Source organism: Misgurnus anguillicaudatus, chromosome 23 (assembly GCF_027580225.2).
Source record: "Misgurnus anguillicaudatus chromosome 23, ASM2758022v2, whole genome shotgun sequence".
Lineage (NCBI taxonomy): Eukaryota > Metazoa > Chordata > Actinopteri > Cypriniformes > Cobitidae > Misgurnus > Misgurnus anguillicaudatus.
In genome coordinates this window covers 21,973,736-21,997,372 of record NC_073359.2, presented here as the reverse complement: position 1 = coordinate 21,997,372, position 23,637 = coordinate 21,973,736, and the positions used below count along the sequence as shown (strand labels likewise).

General features: G+C 37.0%; 1 protein-coding gene across 2 annotated transcripts in view; it reads left to right on the top strand.

Annotated features, from left to right (window-relative positions):
- Window positions 1-20,325, top strand: part of gpc5b (glypican 5b) — a 51,595-nt gene extending 31,270 nt beyond the window's left edge. Inside the window, exons 8-9 of one of the 2 annotated variants that reach the window (XM_073861988.1) lie at window positions 3,870-3,999; window positions 18,354-20,325. In XM_073861988.1, the coding sequence (XP_073718089.1) occupies window positions 3,870-3,999; window positions 18,354-18,517 (294 nt within the window). In that variant the 3' untranslated portion in view covers window positions 18,518-20,325. Of the gene's footprint in view, window positions 1-3,869; window positions 4,009-18,353 lie in introns of both variants that reach the window. The other variant, XM_073861987.1, reaches the window with a different exon arrangement.
- The last annotated feature ends 3,312 nt before the right edge of the window (window positions 20,326-23,637 follow it).

Genomic DNA, 23,637 nt, shown 5'->3' with positions numbered 1-23,637 from the left:
TTTAATTTTCTGTCGGTCTTAGTACATGATGTAACTACAGAAGAGTCAAGTTTTAAATAGGAAAAATATAAAAACTCTTTGGTTATTTTTTAGGGTGATGCTAATGGTCTAATCAGATTCAATTAATTATGCTAAGCTATGCAAAAAGTGGTACCGCCAGACCCCAAGATCAGCTGAATGGATTCCAAAACTGTAAAAATAAAATGTTTAACTCTAGGGGAGCTGGAAAATGAGCCTTTTTAAAAAAAAAAAAAGTGAAGTGTCCCTTTAAATCAAAGGTTGCTATAATTTTTTTCTCAGAATCTGCTGTGCATTCTTTAGCTTTGAACCGGCGAATATGATGTAATACTCATTTGCATAAACCCAAGTTATTTATGAGCCCACCGCCCAAAATCAGCGCACGAAGAAACCGCAGGCATGATTTGTACCGCCGTATGAACCGAGACGTGTCATGGTGGAGAAGCTAATGAGTATGAATTCTTTCATAACCCCCATCTAATATATACATACATCAAAACACAAACACATAAACACACACCGATGTCATATTTCAATGCAATCTGAAGACAGCCGAGCCCTCTGTGTTCGGTAAATGTCACAAGGCACCAATGACTCCTATGCGATATGGTTTGGATGTAAGCAGTATGTGCATAAATGACACAGCTATTTATCAGACCGCGGCCAAATGGGCCTCTATATCGCCTTTCTCTGACTATTAAAGTCACATCTAAGTCCAGCTGACAGGGTTAAGTCACCGGATCAGCTACTGGCAATGAGATATGGTCCTGTCACCACCACCCAAGGATGTTATTGATTTGTATACATAAATGCTGCTAAAAATTCAGAATCTGCTTGGATTTATCCAAATGCTTTTGATGCCGATTGTTAGCCTCCACATCGAGGATAACAAATGTGAATGCTACTTGACTTTAACTATGACATCTTCATACAGATGCAGATTTTAATACAAACACACAATGTTTAATATTGAGTGATTCTTTAATTGTTTTTTTTTCTCTTAGCACAAACAGAATGTTTAAAATGTAATATGCACCAATACCAAAATTGAATAATGAACCAGGCAGGGAAATGAAAGCACTAATAATTATATATCCCTGCTTTTTAATCTAAATCAGGGGGTAGGAAGACATTTGTGTTGCCATGGCATTCGCCAGACGCGTGGCACATTTCATTACACACCCGGTTCATTAACACATCCCTGGGGGATTTGATCCACAGTCACCGTGAAATTTAATTGTCTGAAGTTCGGTGTGGTTTCGCTGTCAAAGAGCGAGAAATGCAAGAGAATTAAATTCTTAAAGAAGAATTAAAACTGTGCTTGAATGTACCAATATATCCAGGATTCATTGTAACACCAGCATTTCATGATAAAATGCTTGTTTCAACCCATGGTTGGGTCAAATATGAACACTTTCTAGGTATTTGGGTTGAAACCGAGGGGCAACCTTCCGATCTCTCTGATGAAGCCAATACGGAAGTGACTTAAACTGCAATTCATCGACTGGCCGCTTGAGACTTGCTCAAAAACGGGAGTCAATTCCCATAGACCTCCATGTTAAAATGCCCAATTTTATAGTAGAAAATAATATGTTTACATCATGGTACAAAAAGTGTTTTGGGTCTATATAGCCAATTTTGCCCTTAATGACAACTGTGAGGGGGGTGAATTTTTTTGTACCTCATTCGTTTAAATTATATTAAGCTTTAAAGTTGTGCATAATTTAGGGGTGTGGCTACTTGAGTGACGGGTGAACTGCCACTGCTGTCACTACAGTCAAGCTAGGCGGCGTGGTTTCAGCAACCAGCCAACAATTTGAAACAACCCAGCAATTTTTTTGTGTAAAGTCCGCCCAAAGTGAAATCTTTTCGGCCCAAATCCTCAACATATTTTTATATTAAACATCAATTTGTTAAAGCAACACTTTTGATTTTTACCATTTTGGAATGCATTTAGCCGATCTCTGGGTCTGGCGGTACCACTTTTAGCATAGCTTAGCATAATCCATTGAATCTGATTAGACCATTAGCATCGCCTTAAAAAATGACCAAAGAGCTTCGATATTTTTCCTATTTTAAACTTGACACTTCTGTAGTTACATTGTGTACTAAAACCGACAGAAAATTAGATATGGCAAGGAACAATACTCTCATTCTATATTCGTAATAATCAAGGACTTTGCTGCCGTATCATGGTTGCAGCAGGCGCAATGATATTACGCAGTGCCAAAAATAGTCCCCTGCTATTGAAAGTTACCAAGCGGACTATTTTCGGGCGTTTAAGTTTAAAATAGGAAAAATATTGAAACTCTTCGGTCACCTCTGAGCGAGATGCCAATGGTCCAATCAGACTCAATGGATTATGCTAAGCTATGCTAAAAGGTGTAACACCAGACCCAGAGATTGGCTGAATGAATTCCAAAACTGTAAAAATCAAATGTTTAACTCTAGGGGAGCTGGAACATGAGCCTATTTTCCAAAAAAGTTGAGTGTCCCTTTAAGACGGTGGTGTAAACTCAGATCAGATTATTTCTTATAAATGTTAGACATGTATTTCTAAAAAAAAAATTCAAAGACTGTAAACTATGTATTGTAGGACTGATTTGTGGAGTTACACCATTAAACCGTTTTTCCATGTTTCTGTGATAGTATTATTTGGGCGGGGCTTAAACGGTGGCTTGATGATGCACTGGAGCCACCGAGCATTGCTCCGCCCCAACACAATCGCAAGTATCTATGCAGGTTGTAGCAGTGTTGAATGTTGAGAGAGATGGCTGCTTTTCCGCATGTGGGCATGGTTTCAGCACAGAAAGTAGCGTTTAAAGTTGCCTTTTCATTGTACATGACATTCAGACACGACTGTTGGAGTTCGCCCCCTAGTGGCAATCGTTATAAGGTTTCAGTTTAATCATAAATCTGTGCCAACAAGAACAAGAGCCTTTAATCTACCAATATTCACCACATTGGAATAAATAAATATAAATAAATATAATTTATCGTTTTTTATCGTTTAATTTGTCTGGGTGGTAAATACATTTTTTTTGTGGTGTGAAAAACAGAGAACACATTTAATATTGTTTTAATATTGTTTAATAATATCATTTTATGTTAATAATATTTAAAAATAAAATTATATTATCGTTTAATAATATAATTATTTTTATTCTGGATTTCCGTGATTCTGGTTTTGGAACATCTCCCCATTACAGTGGGGGACTTTGAAGTTACTTTGTTCTTTTCTATTTAAAAACGTTATTAAAGCTGCAGTATATATAAACTGAAAACAGAACCAATTTGAGGTCAGAATAAAATATCTCGGTTAGGATGTTATAAATGATTTGCTTTTATAATCCCTGAGCTGTTTTTATAAGCTAGCAACAGCATGTGTTGTATATTCTCTCGCTGTGAAAATAAAGGCTACACTTCAGTGGATCCATGTTTAAAACTGCACTTATGACTTTTTGGCTAAAAGACTTCTGTTGAAACACATGGGGCTATTTGGAATGGATGGGTGATTTCGACTAAACTAAATTTCGACCATTACAGCTTGAGAATTTGAAAGTAGAGATCAAGGCCGTAACCACATCGAGGGGACAACCAAAACATTTGGGGCTATATACAGTGCCCTCCATAAGTATTGCGACATTAAAGCCAAAAATGGTGAGGGGTCAAGGAATGTCCAAACATTTGTTGATTTACACTATATAAATATGCATCAATATTTGTGTTTCAATACTGTAACATATTTGAATGTTGAAAATATAGCTACAGTAAACCGAATAAATGCTTTTCGCTGCCAACTGAAGAAGAATGTGTGACGAGAACTGTCTGTGATTTTTGTTGTGTTACAGGAGATGAGAGGTGAGACGGGTTTCGGAGCAGATGGTCGCGGAGAAGACGAGACGGGCAGCGGTGACCCGCCAGAAGGAAGTGGCGAATGCGATGACGAAGACAGCTGTCCAGAATCGGGCGACGAAAAAAGTGAGACAGGTGAGTTTGTTCTTGCTCGTCCTTTGCGTCGACAGCTCATTGCCAACTGTCTATTTGCATTTACGTGATCATAGCTCCCGAGAGAGGACATTGTGCCCATGTTGCTTAGAAACCCAAAGCCATTTTCTGCCATGTGTTTGCATTGGGGGTCAGTCTCTGTTCTCATTATTTACAGTTCAGACAATAACAGGGACTTCTGGATGTTCTGTTCCTTTATTTGCATTTTAAGTATATATATTATTTATAAAACTATACAGTATTGATAAATAACTAGATTTGTGAACAAACTTTATGTTGGCTTGAGAAAGCCTAGTCTTATATGTAATTGCTGTAATTTAACGGCATCACTTTATTTTGCTATGAAGGGTAAAAAGCTCATTTCAATTTTGGGGTGGACTGCTCCTTTGAGATATCAACTTAGATATTTGTTTTACTCATACTGGCAAGCTGGAGTTGAACAATGTAATAGATTTCCCTAATAATCGATGAACGTAGTTGCGTGTCGCAGGATATTGTACCATTTTTCAAAGAAGACGTGCTGTTCTTTAAGTTTGTTTTCTGTTGCTCTGGAGTCCAGCCTTGGTTTTGCTTATATAAGGCTATACATCTTTGTCCGTTGTCTCAGGAACAGGCAATTTCCAAATGACATCCCTGCTTTGAAAGTTCCAGCTTTGTTGAAACTTGGTTACAAAGTGCTGATTCAAACGGAGCTGGGGCTGTACTTTTGTGAAGTTAGCACGTATTTTCTGTTGTCATAGTTTTCACCTTAAAGGGGACATTTCACAAGACTTTTTTAATATGTCTAATAAATTGTTGGTGTGTCCAGAGTACGTATGTGATGTTTTTGGGTGTGTCCTTTAAAATGCAAATGAGCTGATCCCTGCACTAAACTGCAGTGTCGTGGTTGGACAGTGCAGATCAAGGGGTGGTATTATCTCCTTCTGACATCACAAGGGGGACCAGATTTCAATGACCTATTTTTTCACATGCTTGCAGAGAATGGTTTACCAAAACTTAGTTACTGGGTTGATCTTTTTCACATTTTCTAGGTTGTTAAAAGCACTGGGGACCCAATTATAGCACTTTTATAGCGCATTTGAGACGTCAAATTCTCATCTACTGCTTCTAGTTTGCCGCTTGAACATTTTTAGTTTACTCGCTTCATTCACGCGTGAAAGCCGCGAGTGAAATTCTAGTCATCGAGACACGGAAATTCGCGTCATGGGAGGGGCTTCTGCGACTCCACTCGCTTTCTGTAATCACGTTACTACTAGAGCAAGCTCCTGATTGGTTAACGCGACGCGTTTTTCCGCCAAAGTTCACATTTTTCAAACTCGCACATTTCCCGCTGCAGCGCTCAATTCTAGAGCAAGCCCATGATTGGTTAACATGGTGCGTTACAAACAAAAGAGCTTGAACTAGAAGCGCGAATGAGGCGGAATCGTGTCTCCAGACGCGCGTCAACGCGTCTTTACATTGACTTAACATTGAAATCACTCGTGCGTCAACGCCTTTACTATGGCTGGTCTGAACGCAGCATTAAACATTTAAAAAATGATAGGTCCCCTTTAAGGCCATCGCCAACCTTCTTGCTAATATGTGACCCTCATGAAAGTCACAATTATGAGATTAGGAGCATCAAAGTTTGATTTTACACATTGATATCAATCTTTGACATGATCTTACTCAGTCAATATTAAATTTATCAAGGTTATATTTTCACACAATGTTCTTTACATTACGTATATAGAAATACATAGAAAAGTTATATAGATTTTATAAAGAAAACTGGGTTTTCACACAGTGTAAAAAGTGAAAGTTGTATTAACTTTTTAGTTATTATTAACTTATTAAATTTTTAGGTGTTACCAATTGAAGTCATTTTTTTCACCTCTAAATTTTTCACTCTCAAAGTTGATTTTTGTTTAAAAAAAATAAAGTGTTACAATTGAAGTAATTTTTTGAGTAAATCCAACTAGAGTGGGTAACATATCATCAATATTTGGATATTATTGTTTTTTAAAACAAATTTTTCCTTCAAATTTGGCCACAAACTGTTTAGTTATTTACAATACTTTCAAATCTTCTGTTATTCGTGTGATTAATTTAAACTGTTTTAAGATTTACGTTACATTTATTTATTTAGGCGCTTTTATCCAAAGCAACTTACAAAAGAAGAAAGCATTTTACTTTTTTTGGGGGGGGGGCATTATTGCCTTTATTTATAGGCAGTATTTAAGGAGACAACTAGGGATGCTCCTATCAGGATTTTTGCAGCCGATACCGATTACCAATTTGTTGTCTTCGTGATTGGCCGATACCAATGCCCGATAACGATTCTTCAGGCTGATATGCAAGCTCTTTGATGATGACTGTAACTGTTAACATTTTTTTTTAGATAAAGTTATACCACAGATGTTGCCTTTATTATATTACTTACAGTATTTAAGTATATTATTGCTTTAACTCTTTCACCGCCATTGACGAGATAACTCGTCAATTAAGAGAAAACGCTTCCCTGCCAATGACAAGAATTTCCGGGTTTCCGCAATACCGCTAATACCGCACTTCCGCAACTTATACAACCCGGAAGTTACACCTCACCTAAAAGACAAAGAACTCCGTGTTTGTTTTATAGATCGATCTGCATCTGATCTCTATCAAAAGCCCTTCACAAAAATGGAATTATCTCAAATTTTTGCTCAAAATTGGGGTTTTTGAAGAAACCTAATGAAAGTAGGATGAAACTTTTTTTTGAAAGCAGAGAGTCTGTTCTTTCATTTGATATATTGTTTGTTTACATATTTAAAGAATAACATTTTCTGGAAGGAATTAAATTTTTGTGAAAATCAGGAAAAATGCTGGCGGGGAAAGAGTTAATAGAGAATCAAATAAATGAGTACAAGAAATATTTATTCTGTAAAGACATATTTAATATCTCTTTAAAAAGGTTTATGTTTGTTAAGAGTAATCAAAATAAAACACTTCACAGTCTTCAATGAATGAAATAAATATACACGCATTCGTATAAACTACAACAGTTCTTCAGTGAAGAGCAGAGAGTGATTTTATTCAGAGATGAATTAGGTTACTGTCACTTTAAGAAGTGAGAGAGATCGCTCCGTTTACGTGCACTGATGACAGGCTGCTGTGTACGTGGACGAGAGCAGCTGTGAGGAAAATGAAACTTTAAACGGTCAAAACTTTAAAACACATGCAAATAATGTAACTTCCGGGATAGCGTTATGAATGCTGTTTGATGGGAATGTGAAGACATTATTTTGATATTTTTGGAAACCTAACAGAGCTTTTAAGTATAAATTACTATGAAGTTGACGATAGTTTAAAGGACAGTTTTACCCTCAAATTTCGTTTTAATCTATTTTCCTTTTTAATACCGAATACCCATTAAAATGAACTGCTGGTATATCCATTTTAAATCCCCTTAATCCCTTTGGCTTGATGAAAAATGAATTGCTGAATGACGGCCAGCCTCATCCAGGGTCACTGAGGTAAAACTCCCCCCAACAGCGACCACAGAGCTGATGATAATCAATCAATTATTCATTTCACAGGAAGCGGTTCATTAACAATGACCAGAGCATTATGATACCCTCTCTATCTCTTTCTCTCTCTCTCTTACACGCTCGCGCTCTTGCTTGTCTCTCTGATGATGCCGAGATAAGCTGACATAAGACGTGCAATTTGCATTGTTTGCTTTTGTCGAAGTACTTCGTTGTAATTGGCCGTGTCTGCACCAAACAAAAAAACGCATGGCCATCTCTACGGTCACCTCGGATGAATTGACACCAAAGCCGAGGTCTGTTTTAGGGCGTGCCGTGAACTTCCGGATGCGTAACGGGAATGTTAATTTTTTGCATGCATGTCCTCCGAGATCCGCATATAAAATTCAACATTGATCCGTTCCTCCGGACCCCCTGGGAATCAGATGTGAGACGGTACGTTCGCTGTCTGCGTCAATAATGCTAATACAGTTCGTTGGAACTGAAGCTTTCTTACTGTTGTGCTTAAAGTCTAGGCCCGTTTTTGATCGGTTGCCTCGGTAACAAGGATGCTGATAGATAGATAGATAGATAGATAGATAGATAGATAGATAGATAGATAGATAGATAGATAGATAGATAGATAGATAGATAGATAGATAGATAGATAGATAGATAGATAGATAGATAGATAGATAGATAGATAGAAGCTTTCTTACTGTTGTGCTTAAAGTCTAGGCCCGTTTTTGATCGGTTGCCTCGGTAACAAGGATGCTGATAGATAGATAGATAGATAGATAGATAGATAGATAGATAGATAGATAGATAGATAGATAGATAGATAGATAGATAGATAGATAGATAGATAGATAGATAGATAGATAGATAGATAGATAGACCCACATGGGCACCAAAACTCACCTTATCCACTGCACCACAGCTTCAAACCACCATTCCCCTTCATAAGTATCTTATTTATTTATTTATTTATGTCCCAGTTTTGTCCTTTTCTGTCCGTCATCAGACCTCTGATGCTGCTGAGCATGAGGGGGATGTGGTATTTAAAATGTAATTTAATACAGTTGTTTATGGAAGCAGAGTCTGATAAGCACTTGCTGAGCTCTAACCTCCAGCCAGATGAAATGAAACCTCACCACATGAGTGAAACTTATAAAAAACTTTTAAGAATATCAGATTAGAGAAAACTAATATTTTACCCAACCTTGTGGGACTTAAAAATGCACACTTGCATTGACCTTGCAAATTGTTATCCATTGAATTTCACCACCGTACCCTTGAGCAAGACATTTAACCCCAAACTGCTTCAATAGGCCTGTCCTTGCGATAGATGCACTTCAAGTTGCCTAACAATTCTCTAATGTGCCAATAAAAGACTAGTTTTTCTCTATCAACGCTGAAATGAAGGTCTCCGATTGTGTCGGCGACTGGAGCGTCCTCCAAACTCTCAGCCAGCTCTATTTTGATTAATTAGGTGACATGAATACCCGTGCTATTGAATCGCTGTTGTTGAGAGCGAAAGAAGCCTCATTACTCAATGTGCCAACTCCAGATCACTCCAGTTTAATATATCAATTAATGCAGTTAATGCTCAAGGATAAATTACAAAAGGGACGCTGTGTTTGCTTTCTGGATTTGTGTTTCGTATAAGCGGGTGTATGTTTGGTTGAGATGTGTGGGTCGGCTGCCATAGTCGTCCCTGAGGAATCGTGGCTTGGGTAATAAAGAACTCATTAGTAATTCAACAAGGATTGGATGAGATACCTTTACACCCCCCAACCTCATGCTTCTGATGAAGGTCAAACAGGGAAAGCGTTTGTGTGCGGGTATGAGCGTGTGACCCGAATGTGTTCGTGCAAATGATTGACTTTTTTAAAGTCGACACGAAATGGCATCCACGACCCAGTTGGATTCTGCAATCTGATTTGTTGGATAAAACTAAATGGAACTAAATGGAAAGATTTCTTTTGTCAGAAACTGAAAAGTGAAAAAGCATATTTTTCGTCCGCATTTCGCTACCCAGTCTCACAAAATTATGTACCTATAGTCACGTAATTTGTTTATTCGTTTTTGTGATACTGTCACGAATTTCCACGGTTTTTCGTGATCGTATCACGAATTTCTGTTTATGTGTCATTGCCACGTATTGGTTACTCAACTGCTTTTTGCTATTTTCAAACCATTTTCGCTTCGATTTAGGGTTAGATTTGGTGTTTGCATTCGGATGTCACTTGAAATATTGGTTTATACTATTTTTTTCTCATTTATTTTTTTTTTTTTTTTTTATATTATTTTTTTTTTATTTTTTTTATTTTTTTTATTGTCGCCTGGCGTTAGGGTTAGAGTTGGGTTTGGGTAAGGATGCCATTTTACGGTATGTAAATCTAACTCTAAACCGAAGCGAAAATGGTAAGAAAATAGGAAAAAACAGTTGAGTAACCAATACGTAAGGAATAATTGACGACGGGCCATTGAATTATAAGAAAATAATGCACACCCATGGTGCAATGCGGCATGACGCGAAGCGGAGTGCCATTACACCGCGCGTGTGCATTATTTTCAAATAATTCAATGGACCGGAGTCAATTATTCCTCTTATACCACGGTTATCACAAACATTGCTCTTGTGCCTATTTTTAAGACATTTGACAAGTTAGGTGTGCGGTTATCAGAAATTAATGCATACCCACGGAACATTTCTCAGCCAATCAGAATAAAGCATTCAACAGACCCGTGGTATAATTTGGACTATCGTCTCTATCGAGGTTACATGCCCATGTCACGTTGCTGTGCGCATGTTCACGAAAACATAATGATTGTACACGTCAGTAGCAGCCGGTGACTTCTTTTTTCGAGGGCGCACGATGAGAAGTTCGTCACAACATGTATGTAGCCCGTCATGTGTGTGGTTCGTAATTTCAAAATATGTGTTCGGCGCGTCGAGTGAACCTATATGCATCACGTGTCTTGTCAAAATAAGTGCCTGCTGCAGACGCATCTAAAAGGTTTATGATTAAAAAAACGCTTGCGTTTGCCAGATACTCGCATAATCTCGCGCGTAATCCGAGTTTACTGTTAAGGGAGTGTCTTGCGTGTATTTTTTTAACGTGAGCGTCTCTTTTATCATAAACGGTTTTGACGTGTGTGCAGCAGGCACTTATTTTGACTAAACACGTGATGCACATGGTTCACATTACGCAACAACCACATATTTTGAAAACACGAGCAACACACATGACACTCCGAACACTTACTTTGGTACACGTATTTAAGCAGCGCAGTTTTAAAACAAGTGATTATAAGCCGTCAAAACACAAACAACAGTGCTAAATGTGCGCGCTGTTTCTGTTTGAGAGGAGCATGCAAGACGTGTTTCTGCTGCTTATTATGACAGTGAGCATTTTTGTCATTTTATTTGCCTTAAATACACATATGCGTCAAAAAGTATCCCAATTTAGGTCTTCAGAGAAAGTAAACAGTTGAAAAAGCAAACGCATATGTAACAGTATATTGGGTCTGGGTTTGGTCTTAAGTGGGAAGTCCCTTTTTAATTAATAATCTGGTAATCTAAATTTATTTTTAATATAAAGTATTTATTCGCAATACAATACATGCAACTGTTCCTGGGACAAAAGATTATTGTTAATAATCTTTGACTGTTGGTTGTAAGGGACATACTGGTGAATGCTCTCATGTTACGGTGTTGGCATTCGTGCGTGTCTGGGTTCATAATTATCTGATTATTTTCTCAGCATCAGACTCCGGGCATGCTCTGACAGTTTGGTAAACTCTGACTAAGATGACCTCGTTTGACATGAATGCGCTGTCTATCACCACTTGCTTTTTTCTTTATGCATTAAACAAGATTTTTATGGGCTAACATAATGTTAAGCTTCCTTTAGATCTACTGGTTTCTCTCACCCTCCCCCTTGTTTTTGTTGTGGAAGATTAGATTGATTCCCAAAGGGTAAAACCAGTGTTTCACACACCAAATACTGCAGATGTGTCTAAATCTGCAGGCTTGCTTTGCCGTAGTCCTTAGTTTTCTAATAAAAACATAATTCCTTTGATGTGGTGTATTGTGGGTATTAGCTTTAGATCACACTTTAGTTTTTATTTCTTATATTAAGTGGTGCTCTCTTATTGTGCGTTCACACCAGACATGGAAGAGGCGGAAATGATTTACATGTTAAGTCAATTTAAAGACGCAAATAGGTATCCTGCAACCAGTGGCGTAGCGTCTGGGCATGCAGGGTATGCACGTGCAAATGGGCCCGGGCCAATAGGGGGCCCGGCCCAGCTTCTAATAAAAAAATTTTTTCAATTTTATTTTATATGTGGTTGCAATAAATATATTTTTGTATGCATATCATGTGTAGTGATTTCTCCGTAATGTCTAGTTTCTCCGTCAGTTCTTGTTTGCGTTTATTTATTTATTTTTTTGCACTCAGCGGCTGCCATAGACTACTACGCCATAATTTTTTTTACATGACGCATCGCCAAAAAAAGAAAACACAGTGAGAGGTTACTATAACGGCTATCTACATGAACATTAAGGATGGACGAATATAAACATAAAAGTGGGGCCTCCAAAAGAAAAGAGAAGGCGAAGAAGTTAGTCACGAGTCAAAAACTACCCAAAATATTTTGTTTTTCTTTATTTAAATCTACCCTTTAAAGTAAAAAAGTAAAGGAAAAATATTGGACTACCTTATTAAAAGTTTATGTTGTTAACAGACTTGTGCGCCACAGTTAACAGTGCCAACGGGCAAGGTTTGGGGGGGCTTTGGCTTAAGAGAGCCTGTAAATTTTTTTTTGCATATGGGCCAGGGACTCACTTGCTACGCCACTGCCTGCGACGCGGTAAGCGCGAATGGCTGTTAGTTGAAAAATCTGAACTTTGGCGGAATTTTGCGCCGCATTAACCAATCAGGAGTTTACTATTGCAGTGTTGGATTACAGGAAGGGAGCAGATCCAGAAAAACGAAACAACAATGGAGGACAATCATCATTGCTACATGAGACACCTTCGTACTTTTACAGGAATTAAAACGATCTTGTTTGGAAGAAAATGAGTGAGGAGGTGGAACAATCTGGTAAGTTTACTCAATTTGAGCTATATAAGCTCCTCCCATGACGCAAATTTACGCATGAATGTCTCGACTTTCACGCACGAATGAAGCGAGTAAACTTCAAAAGTAAAGCATCCAACTATGCTTTTTTCCGCTTCTTCCGCGTCTGGTGTGAACACACAATTAGACATGTAGGACAAAGATGTGAAAGATACGATAAGGCAATAACAAGTACAGTACAATAAGGAAGACTAGGAACACAAGTGGATTGGTGGCGGACCGAACATGGTGCTCATGCACCTAAAATCCCGCCTCTTCGGCAGGCACAAAAAATATTTTCACAAAACGCTGCACAAAACGCTTCCACTACACAAAAAAGCGGTATTGTCGCACAGAGATTTCACCGCTGGCCGCGTATAACACTGTAAAAAAGTGCAGTATTTTTAACAAATCAACATAACCTAAACAAACACGTCCCTACCCCAATAGAATCTGGACCTTCTTTTGATAGACCCGCCCCACACATACGCAACTCAGGCAACGATGTTGTTTAGTAGACACGTACCTTACTGCTGATTGTGTTTTGGTAGTCGGCCCGACTCCCTTTTCCAAAGCGTTTTTTTTTTAAATTGTGCACTCCGGCTTTAAAATAGTAGGTTGAATTGAACTTCATGCTGCATTTTTTTTACAGCGCATATGAAACGGCCATTACACTACAAGATTTAGGAAATTTGGGAATCTGAGTATTGTAAAGACTCTGGATAGTAGGCAACTAGAAATATCCTAGCAATCTAATCAGGAAGTACAGTTTCTCAAACCAATGTAAACCAAATTTAATTCTGAATCTCTTTGAGAATTGATGGTGTTATATGAATCTAATTACAGTTTCATGGTACTACTTAAAACGGCAGTGTCATTATGTATCTTTTACAGTGCTACAATAAACGTCTGCAGATGTACTGCATACTTTGTGCTCTGTTTTGATCGAAGTTAACACCGCAGTCATGTGTGGTTTTTTTCAAGATTACATTTTCGGAGAAAACAAGCCACTCTAATGTGAAATTTATTCACATATTAACATACATTACCGGAGAAGTAATGTGCCATTTTTTGTCACTTTAATTATAAACGAAGGTGTGATTTGAATGTCTCAGCATCCTGCTGCATAAACTCGCAGTTCGCTTCTCATTTGTAATTCTGCCGTTGCTGGTAGGAGATCCCATTTCAACACCTGCTATTCCCACCTCTGGTACAAGAAAAAGCAAAACTAAATAAATGAATAGAGATGTTTTGTCTTCAGGCTTATAAACATCAAGAGTGTTAGCGCCTGCCAAGTACCACACATAATTATATAAATGTTGTGGGCGGACAAGCTAACAATAGCACGCTGTCTGCTTTAAATCGTTGTGTCTTTCATAGGAGTTTATCCTAAAAACAACTTTAATGGCGTAAAATTAATGACTGGACTGAGGTAAATCAACATGTTGATAACTGTTATTGTAATTTTTTCTCCTACAAAAGTTGTATATCTAAGACAGAAACATTTAAAGTCGGCATAAAATTAAAATGAAACTAAATTTTTTTATATAATATTGTGGTTTTATTTATTTATTTATTTTCCTCTTATGCTTATATATCCATGTATTTACATGGAGTCAGTCATATAGACGGTTTCAGCAGTAACAACATAAACAAGCGGCTGTCGTGGTCCGCACGTAACTTCCGGTAAACTCCGCTAAGAATAAATAACAACAAAGTTCTTTAAATGTAGTTTATTTATATAAAAAGCAAAAAAACAACAACACATAGATTACCTAGGAAACCAAAACATTTGTTATTTTCAATGAGGCATTTGTTTAAGAGATCAGTTTAGTAACTAGTCAGACCATTAAAAAAACGAAACCGTAAGTAAAGTTCGGATCCAGACGTGTATTGCGTCAGAGCACGTGCGTCCATTGAAACCGTCAATACAAATTTATTTAGGTTTTTTTGTATAACAATCTGTATGACTTCTACGAATGAGGGTAGGGGTGAAGTTTTGTTTCTGACTCCTATAATCGAACATATTGTGATTATTAATGTTTCCCTGTTTATGAAAAGCTAGATAAATATATATATATATATATATATATATATATATATATAAACAAAACTTCACCCCTACCCTCATTCGTAGAAGTCATACAGATTGTACTACACGCGATACACGTCTGGATCCGAACTTTACTTCCGGTTTCGTTTTTTAATATATATATAGTGGTATTATTACAAATGACTTATATACTGTAGTGGTACTTATACATGTATAAATGACTTATATAGTGGTCTTTTTACAAATGACTTATCTGCTTCATTATTTTTTTATTAATTTCCCCTCATAATCTTTAATAATAAAAAAGGTTATTTTCCTCCCCTCTTTGAAACAATCTCTCGGGCCGGGAAAAGATCGCAGCAATTAGCAAATAGCAACATGACCTAATTTCAAACAATCAAATCAGTTCTCGATGTACAAATTTACCTTTTTTCTCATTTCAGAAGCCGTTTCACTCAGATATACATCACGACGGGGAAAATAAGACAAACGCTACTTCCGTTACATGCCGGACTTAAAAAAATATCTAATAAGTGGCTTTGTTTTAGTACACGTAAGGTAGAGACCCCTAGTGGTGGATCACATGACATATAATAAATTTAAAGGAAAACACCACCGTTTTTCAATATTTTACTATGTTCTTAGCTCAACTTAGATGAATTAATACATATCTATCTTTATTGAAAGCGTGCACTTAATCTTTGTACAGTGCGTCGTGAATGTGTTAGCATTTAGCCTAGCCCCATTCATTCCTTAGGATCCAAACAAGGATGAATTTAGAAGCCATGTTTTCCCTTATTTAAAGATTGTTACATGAGTAGTTACACGAGTAAGTATATTAGCACAAAATAAAACGTGGCGATTTTTTAAGCTGATAAAACATGACAACTATATTGTATGGCGGAAGAGCACTTAGATTGCAGCACTTCGACCTTGGCGCACAGTAACATCATCACTCCTGACTACTGCCCCTCTCGCTCAAACGTCCGTCAATATTTCTGCACCCGAGGTCGAAGTGCTGCAAATGAAGTGCTCTTCCGCCATACAATATAGTTTTACCTAAAAAATCGCCACGTTTTATTTTGTGCCACCATACTTACTCGTGTAATTAAATAGGGAATACATGGAAGTGTTTGGTGGCTTCTAAATTCATCACTGTTTGGATCCTAAGGAATTAATGGGGCTAGGCTAAATGCTAACACATTCACCACGCGCTATACAAAGATTAAGTGCACGCAATGAAAAAGATAGGGATGTATTAATTAAGTTGAGGTAAGAAAATAGTAAACTATTGAAAAACGGTGGTGTTTTCCCTTTAACGAAAGATTTGTAAGTGTGCCTTTAAGTTTTTGAAAATTATATTTTAATGAAGCAAAAGAAGTTTCTTACTTAAATTTTCACTGGCTTATAATAGACTTCTTATTGTTTCATGTCTCTTCATAAATTAGGCTGTATGTAGGTTGTTAAAACTAGGTCAAAGAAGGCCCAGTGCACACTTAACTGTCACGGTTATATATTCAGGCTGTGTGCTATGAAGCATTGAAAAGCATTCGCTGCCGGTTTCCGCCGACTGGCTTCAGATCTTGGGTGTCTACAGAGTCTGCTATGTGATCTGTGTCGGCTTGTTCCTGCAACACCTAAAGGTTCATGGGAAAATCTAAAATGCAATCATTTTTCTTGTCATACCTGGTCATGCTTCACTTGCACATTTGATAGACAGAGAAAACACAGGTTTATTGTAATTATATTGTTCACTATTATATACCGAATGCATGGCCACATGTCAAAGCAGGCTTTTAGGATTAATTTTACGATGATTATAAAATCAGTACTTTTATACCAATCGTGTCAAAAGGTGTTGTTGTATAAAAAGCTGTAAACATTTTTGATATAATCCGTCTAATTAAAAATGTCAAACTTTTGACCGTACGCCCAAAGTCAGGTCTGTATCGGAGCTTATTCTGGACAGGAACCATCCAGTTACAAAATAACGTTTAAGCAATAAATCGCCAGCTAATGGACCCTAAATCCCGAAGGTCCAGTGTAGAGAGCCTCAAAAAAAAGTGTAGACATGTTGTGAGATAAATTATTTAGTCAAGGCCAGCTGTTTTGATTGAGTTTCTGCCTTGGATTAGGTTGAAATATATACATTTGGTCAACAACAAAACTGCAAGTACAGTTTGTTTGACTCAAACACGCCACACACATGTAGCCTATCCATGCATCGCATTTCTCTGTTCTTAAAGGGACACTCCACTTTTGTTGAAGATTTTATTTGATTTTTTTTTAAACATTTGAGTTTTACCGTTTTGGAATCCATTCAGGCGATCTCCGGGTCTGGCGCTAGCACTTTTAGCATAGCTTAGCATAATCCATTGAATCTGATTAGACCATTAGCATCGCGCAAAAAAACAACCTTTTTCCTATTTAAAACTTGACTCTTCTGTAGTTACATCGTGTACTAAGACTGATGGAAAATTTAAAATTGCGATTTTCTAGGCCGATATGGCTAGGAACCATACTAACATTCCGGCGCAATAATCAAGAACTTTGCCGCCGTAACATGGTTGCAGCAGGCGCAATGATATTATGCAGTGCACGAAAATAGTCCCCTCGGCTACTTTCAATAGCAGGGGACTATTTTCAGACGCTGCGTAATATCATTGCGCCTCACACAATTACTTCATGTTTAGCGTGATGCCATATGTGTTGGTATTGTTTTTGCAAAACAAGCCATTTCGCAAACGTTCTCAGTATCATTTCGAAACATTTTTCTCACCAATACTAACACTATTGGCATTGGTACCTCAATACAAATCGGATACATTTACCGTTTTAATCCAAATCAGCATACAGTATCACCCCCGAGTGTTTGCAGATAAATGAACTTCATTGTGTATTGTGCACATGGCACAATGGCTATTGTGTAAGAGTCTCAGGTTTGAGTTTCATCGGTAAGAGGCGTGTTTGTTGTTTTGTCAAACCTCTCCTTGTTTTGGTGCAAATTGATGCATCAAAAACAATCATCCAGGCTTGAACGTGCCCTCATGCCCAGACTTCTCATACAGCAAGTCAGCAATTTGTGCCCACACTATACTATGCATCATTGCATTGACACATTAACGTGTTCAATTCCGTCTGTTGGTGTGTGTTTGTTAGCACACGTCGCCGCTCGGCTCCGAGCCTGGTGTTGATATATCGCCCCGTTCGTCTGCTGTGCAATGCACATATGTTCGACCGAAAGATAAAACTATCGTTATTGTGCATGCGCCACGATTTATCACCCGATCCACGATGGATTTCCTCACAAAGAGTTTCTCATCTAAATGTTATTTTGTCATTGCTAAATTACTTTTTTTCCTTATTTGGTTGTGCACAGCAATTGCAACAATGTCTGAAATGATATCTTGCATAATACAGCAGTGCCATATGTAAAATGTCATTTTTTTATTGTAGCCAAGTGACATGAATTTTGTCAACAGCCAATCAGAACTAATTATCATTAATATTATTGCTCATGAACAAACCCCTTCAAGGGGAGGAACAATCAACCTGCCAATGGCTTATTTGTAATTATCTGCATTAATTAATAGGCATTAATATGGATCATTTCAACTAATCCTTACTTTTTTATCTATTTTTCTTTCCCAATAATTTTAGACAACAAAATCCAGACACGCTTTCCGCCACGGGATGTCACGACCCCAAATCAGCAGCCAGACTCCAGACCTAAACCAACAGGAGACGCTCCGACCATCTCGGCGATCCGCATTCTTCCTCTGTTATCCATATTGCTGCTCTTCCTCTCGCCCGATGCTGTCTGATGCTCACCGTACAAAGTAAAGCACAGACCTACAGGAGGGAAAAAGACAGATTTGCACTCCAGTAGTTTCCCAGAATGTGACTGTTCACGTTGCCTGTTCAAAAATCACTGTTTTCCATACCGTTTATTCGCTCTGTCCTGTTGTAAAGGGTTTTATGTAGCTACTAAGTAGTGTACGTGCACGTGCGATTGAGAATATTGTCACCTTGACATTTATGTTTCTTTGTAATACTTCATACTATATGACTTCTGCTTCAAATCAGCCAAGCATTGGATTTAACAATATGCTTGTCTAGTTCGGTATGTTTTACAATAACACACATCACGTCCTGAAGTCACAGGTGATAGTGGGAAGGCTGCATGTGATTTCGGTGTGTGTGTACTGCTGTATGTGTGGAAAATATTTGAGGACGAATGAGGATTTTAATATTTTATCAGTAAAAAATGCTTGGGTCATTTTTCATCTTAAAAAATAAAAGTAAACAGAATTTTGCATAAAGAAAATTAAGCCTTTATACATTAAGAACTATTAAAAAATTATTATTATTTTTTTAATGACAATTATGCCCCTTAATTTTGTACTGTACTGTAATACAGACATTTATCCTATATTGAACTCATCTATCTATCTATCCATCCATCTATCGTAATATAAATTTAGAAACAGATATAACAGTATATTGTTCTGCATAATAAATTGTCACATACCCAAAAATGATTTTTTATTAAACGCAGTGAAAATGGTTCTTGGGTGATATTTGGGGGTTCAAACTACCCAGACATTCACAGTTTTCTGTGCAATAGCAAGTTTGTTTTTAAAGTCAAAATGTGCATTAACATATTTATACTGAAATGTATACAAAGTGTGTATATACTATAGCTAAGTTGTGCATAACAATTTAAAACGATATAAATAGGATTTAATAGTCTTGTTGAATATATCCCTATTTAGCAATATAAAGCTTACAACATTGCATAATGGTGACATTTTAATCTTCAACACGCAACATTTCCCCCTTTTTAAAGGTGCAGTGTGTACATTTTAGCTGGATCTAGTGGTGTAGTGCTGGTGAATTGCAAACAATGGCTCAGTCCAGTGATGCGCGGGTCAATGTATAAACAACCCACACCCGACCGACGTTTTCAACTAACCCTCCGCAACTCGGACCACAAAAAAAAAATATTGTACCTGACCCGCTCCCTTGCCCGCATTTTTTAAAAGTAGTAATTGTTTAATTGGCATCTTTATTTCAAATGACCCGAATATCATTAAAAATATTTTTGGATGACTCGTAACCGGGTGACCGCAGGCACCCACTCATTTCGGATCAACCCGCGCATCACTGGCTCAGTCCACTGCTTACCCCTCATTTTTTTATTACATAAAGAAGCTACGGTAGCCGCTACCGGACAAACATGTCATCGCAGACAATTTAGTAAAAAAGTTTGTCCATTAAGGGCTTCTGTAAAAAACATGGCGGCACAAAATGGCGACTTCCATGTAAGGGGACCCTCGGTATATGTAGATAAGAACGTCTCATTCTAAGGTAATAAACACATAACGGTTCATTATAAAAGGTCTTTATACACCACTGATAATGTAGTTTTGTATATTATTTTGCATTTCTGTCAAGAGATCCTTTTAAAAATTACACACTGCACCTTTAAATATTTGACAGTATTATGACATCACAGTCTTAAAGGTCTATATTAATTCATGTCACTTTTCCAGGCCTAACTGTGGTATATGTTATCTGTTAATGTAACAGCTCACACATAAATCGACAAATAAATTTTTTGTGTCGTTTTGATCTTTCCCTCTCCATCTTTCCATTACTGTGCTCCAGTAGGTCAATAAAGCATTGCATTAGCAAAGGGTTATGGGTTCGAACCCAGGGAACTTTACTGAAAAAATATACCTTGTAAAGTCGCTTTGGATAAAAGCATCTGCCCAAATGCATGAATGTAAACCTTTTATAATCTGTATAACATTTTGCCACTATATTTGTGGATGGAGTTCTTTATGTAAACGTATAGGAGCTGTTATTTTTAAGAGTATGCATGCAATTCTTATAAAACAGCAGCTTTTGATTTTACACACGTGGCAAAGGTTTTCCCTTGGATCCCTGTCTGCATGCCAGGTTTGAGGCCTAATCCGAAACTATTTTGTTCCTATTACATAAATCATTTACGACATGTTCATTAGTCTACAGATAAGCAATGTTGACAACTTATACCAGCTACACCCACACCCCAAACCTAAATCATGTCATTCACTAGACGTGTTTGAATTTATTTGACTTCTTTTAACTAGCTTCATTCGTTATTTAGATTCAAATTAAGCTGTCAATATTTCCTGGTCTATTGCCATAGCGAAACCTTGTTTTTTTGCGGTCGGTACTCTTATGTGCCAACAAAATGCATGGCAAACGTTATAAACTCTTAAAAATAAATAGGCTCATTTAAGGGTTTTTGTCAGACTAAGTAACAAAGAAATGTTTCTGTGAAGAACCTGACTCAAAGGTTCTTTTGGGAACCAAAACGGTTCCTTTAGGGGTGGGCATTTCTGGTCCTGGAGGACCACTGTCCTGCAAAGTTTAGCTCCAACTTAATCAAACACACCTGAAAAATCTAATCAAAAGCTGCAGGATTGCTTGGAAAGACATACAGGTGTATTTGAATATGGTTAGAGCTAAACTTTGCAGGACAGTGACCCTGCAGGACGAGGAATGCCCACCCCCGCTATAGTGTATATAGGCATGAAGGAAAATTTCCTTTGAAAACTGCTTTAAGCTTAAAGGTCAGCTCTTTTATTCTGAAGTGATGACTCGCTTTGATTTTTCACTGGCATTGCTAACCTCAAACAGTAGATATGGCACAACATTCACACTTTTTCTAGACGTAAAACAATTATTCTTCATTACAAGAGTACCATATAATTGAAGAAATAACATATAATTTAATTAAAACGCACTCAACACAAATTCACGTTTTTATTAGACGTGTCTTGACTGACAAATAACAGGCTTTCGCAATTGCCTCCTGAGCTTCGTTTTTTTAAAAGATTCAATGATATCCATTTAATATCTCGCCGCAAAATCAATTGCAATTCAGGATATATTGTGTTACAGTAATAAAGAAAGGCAGCAGGGGGCGTCTAGTACTACCTGCAGGTGTTTTTACCCCCACCCTCGAGTTTGATTCATCCACAGGATTGAAGTTGTTCAGGAACGCTCGGTTCAACGGTTTAGGATTCGATTCATTCACATCAAAGCGTCCCCAAATTGTACGTCCACGCGCGCAATTTCGCACGTTATTTTTTGTTGCCAACAATATCTACACATAAGAGATGTGTGTAAATAAAGTGTATCTTTTTAGTCATGATTGGTATCTCACCCTTATTTCTTACATGATGTGGAAAATACACTCAAGTAAAAATGATGGGCATGTTTGAAGGCTAATAAAAGCTAGCTAGCTCACAAGATTTTATGGCAAAAAATAAATTTTTCTTTCCAAAAATTACGTTTTAAGTATATCCTAAATACATTTTGTAGAAAGTAAAGCTTCATTAAATATATTTTTGAAATTGAGAATATATTTTGTTTAAACCTTTTTATATTAGCATATATTTTAAAATGTATTTCAAGGGCAAGAAATATATATATATTTTTTACAACCCATACAACAAAACATTTATTTTCCTGGCCAATGTATAAAAGTTTGTATAAATGTATAAAATGTAGGGCTGTCAAAAGATTAATCGCGATTAATTGCATACAAAATAAAAGTTTGTTTTTGCATAATATATGTGTGTGTGCACTGTGTGTAATTATTTTGTATATATAAAAACACACACATACATGTTACAATTATATACACGTCTAATATATTATATATCTGAATCTATATATCAAGATTGAGATTAATCTTTGACAGCCCTCATAAAATTAAGTATATTTTGCAGTTGAAAATATATTTAATTTTAACCTTTTAAGACCTAGGTTTGTGACATATAAATTTTTTTCTTCCAATGCGAAGTACATATAAATGCTTTAAAATATATTTTAAAATTGGCAAAAAATATATTGTTAAAAAAATACATTTCGTAAACATATTTCAAAATATATTTTGGCCATTTTTATATACATATTTGAAAGTTTATTTTATTTTATTTTTGCCTTATTCAGGCCTAGTCTATGTTTCAAAACAACTTTCTCTGTAATTTTACGATTATAAACAAATCCATTTGCTTACAAAAAATAGGCTAATACGTCTTCTACTTCCTCTTAAGTGTAAATAACTTGATTGCTATTGTTGTGGAATTTTTACCTTGTTGAACACATGAATAATTATAGTCAGAACCCAATACAGTTTGAAATAATTTTAATATCTTGCAAGAGGCACTTCCGTCTGCACAATTCACAGTTGTGCAGAGAAAACCCTGCTGAAAAACAGCAAACCAGCAAGACCAGCATTGGTGCTGGTTTGCTAGTGAACACCAGATAAACAAGCATCAAACCAGCATCAGCAGCAGCATTAGCATCAGCTAAACCAGCACCAAACCAGCATTAGCACCAGCATCCCATGCTGGTCATACAAGCAAGACCAGCATATGTTGTGTTTTGGTGCTGGTATGCCGGTGACCACCAGCTAAACCAGCATAGACCAGCATAATTTCCATGCTGGTCCATGCTGGTTTGATGCTTTTTTCAGCAGAGAAGACGAACTTCAACTATGCGCTCACACTTTTATACTTAGCTGCTAGACATTTTCACATCCTGTTTATTTACATGTCTGTAAACTCTGTACCAAAGATTAAGTCTAACCAGTAAGATAGGCTAATTTTCCATCACTAGATGTCACGTAGCTAAACTTAGCTTAGTTAACTTTTGCACCATAAAAGTCCTAATAAACCGCAATAAATGCTCAAATAATAAAACAGTAGAAATAAGTAAAGATAAAATTTTCCATGATACTACACATCATTTATAACGTTTATATACGCATTTATAAGGCGTTTAGTGAGTCGAGTGCCTAGAACCGGCGTTTGAACGACTCGCTTGAGTAGTTTAAAAGAACCGACTCTCTTGTGAATCGAATACCGCTTTTGTTCAATGAGAA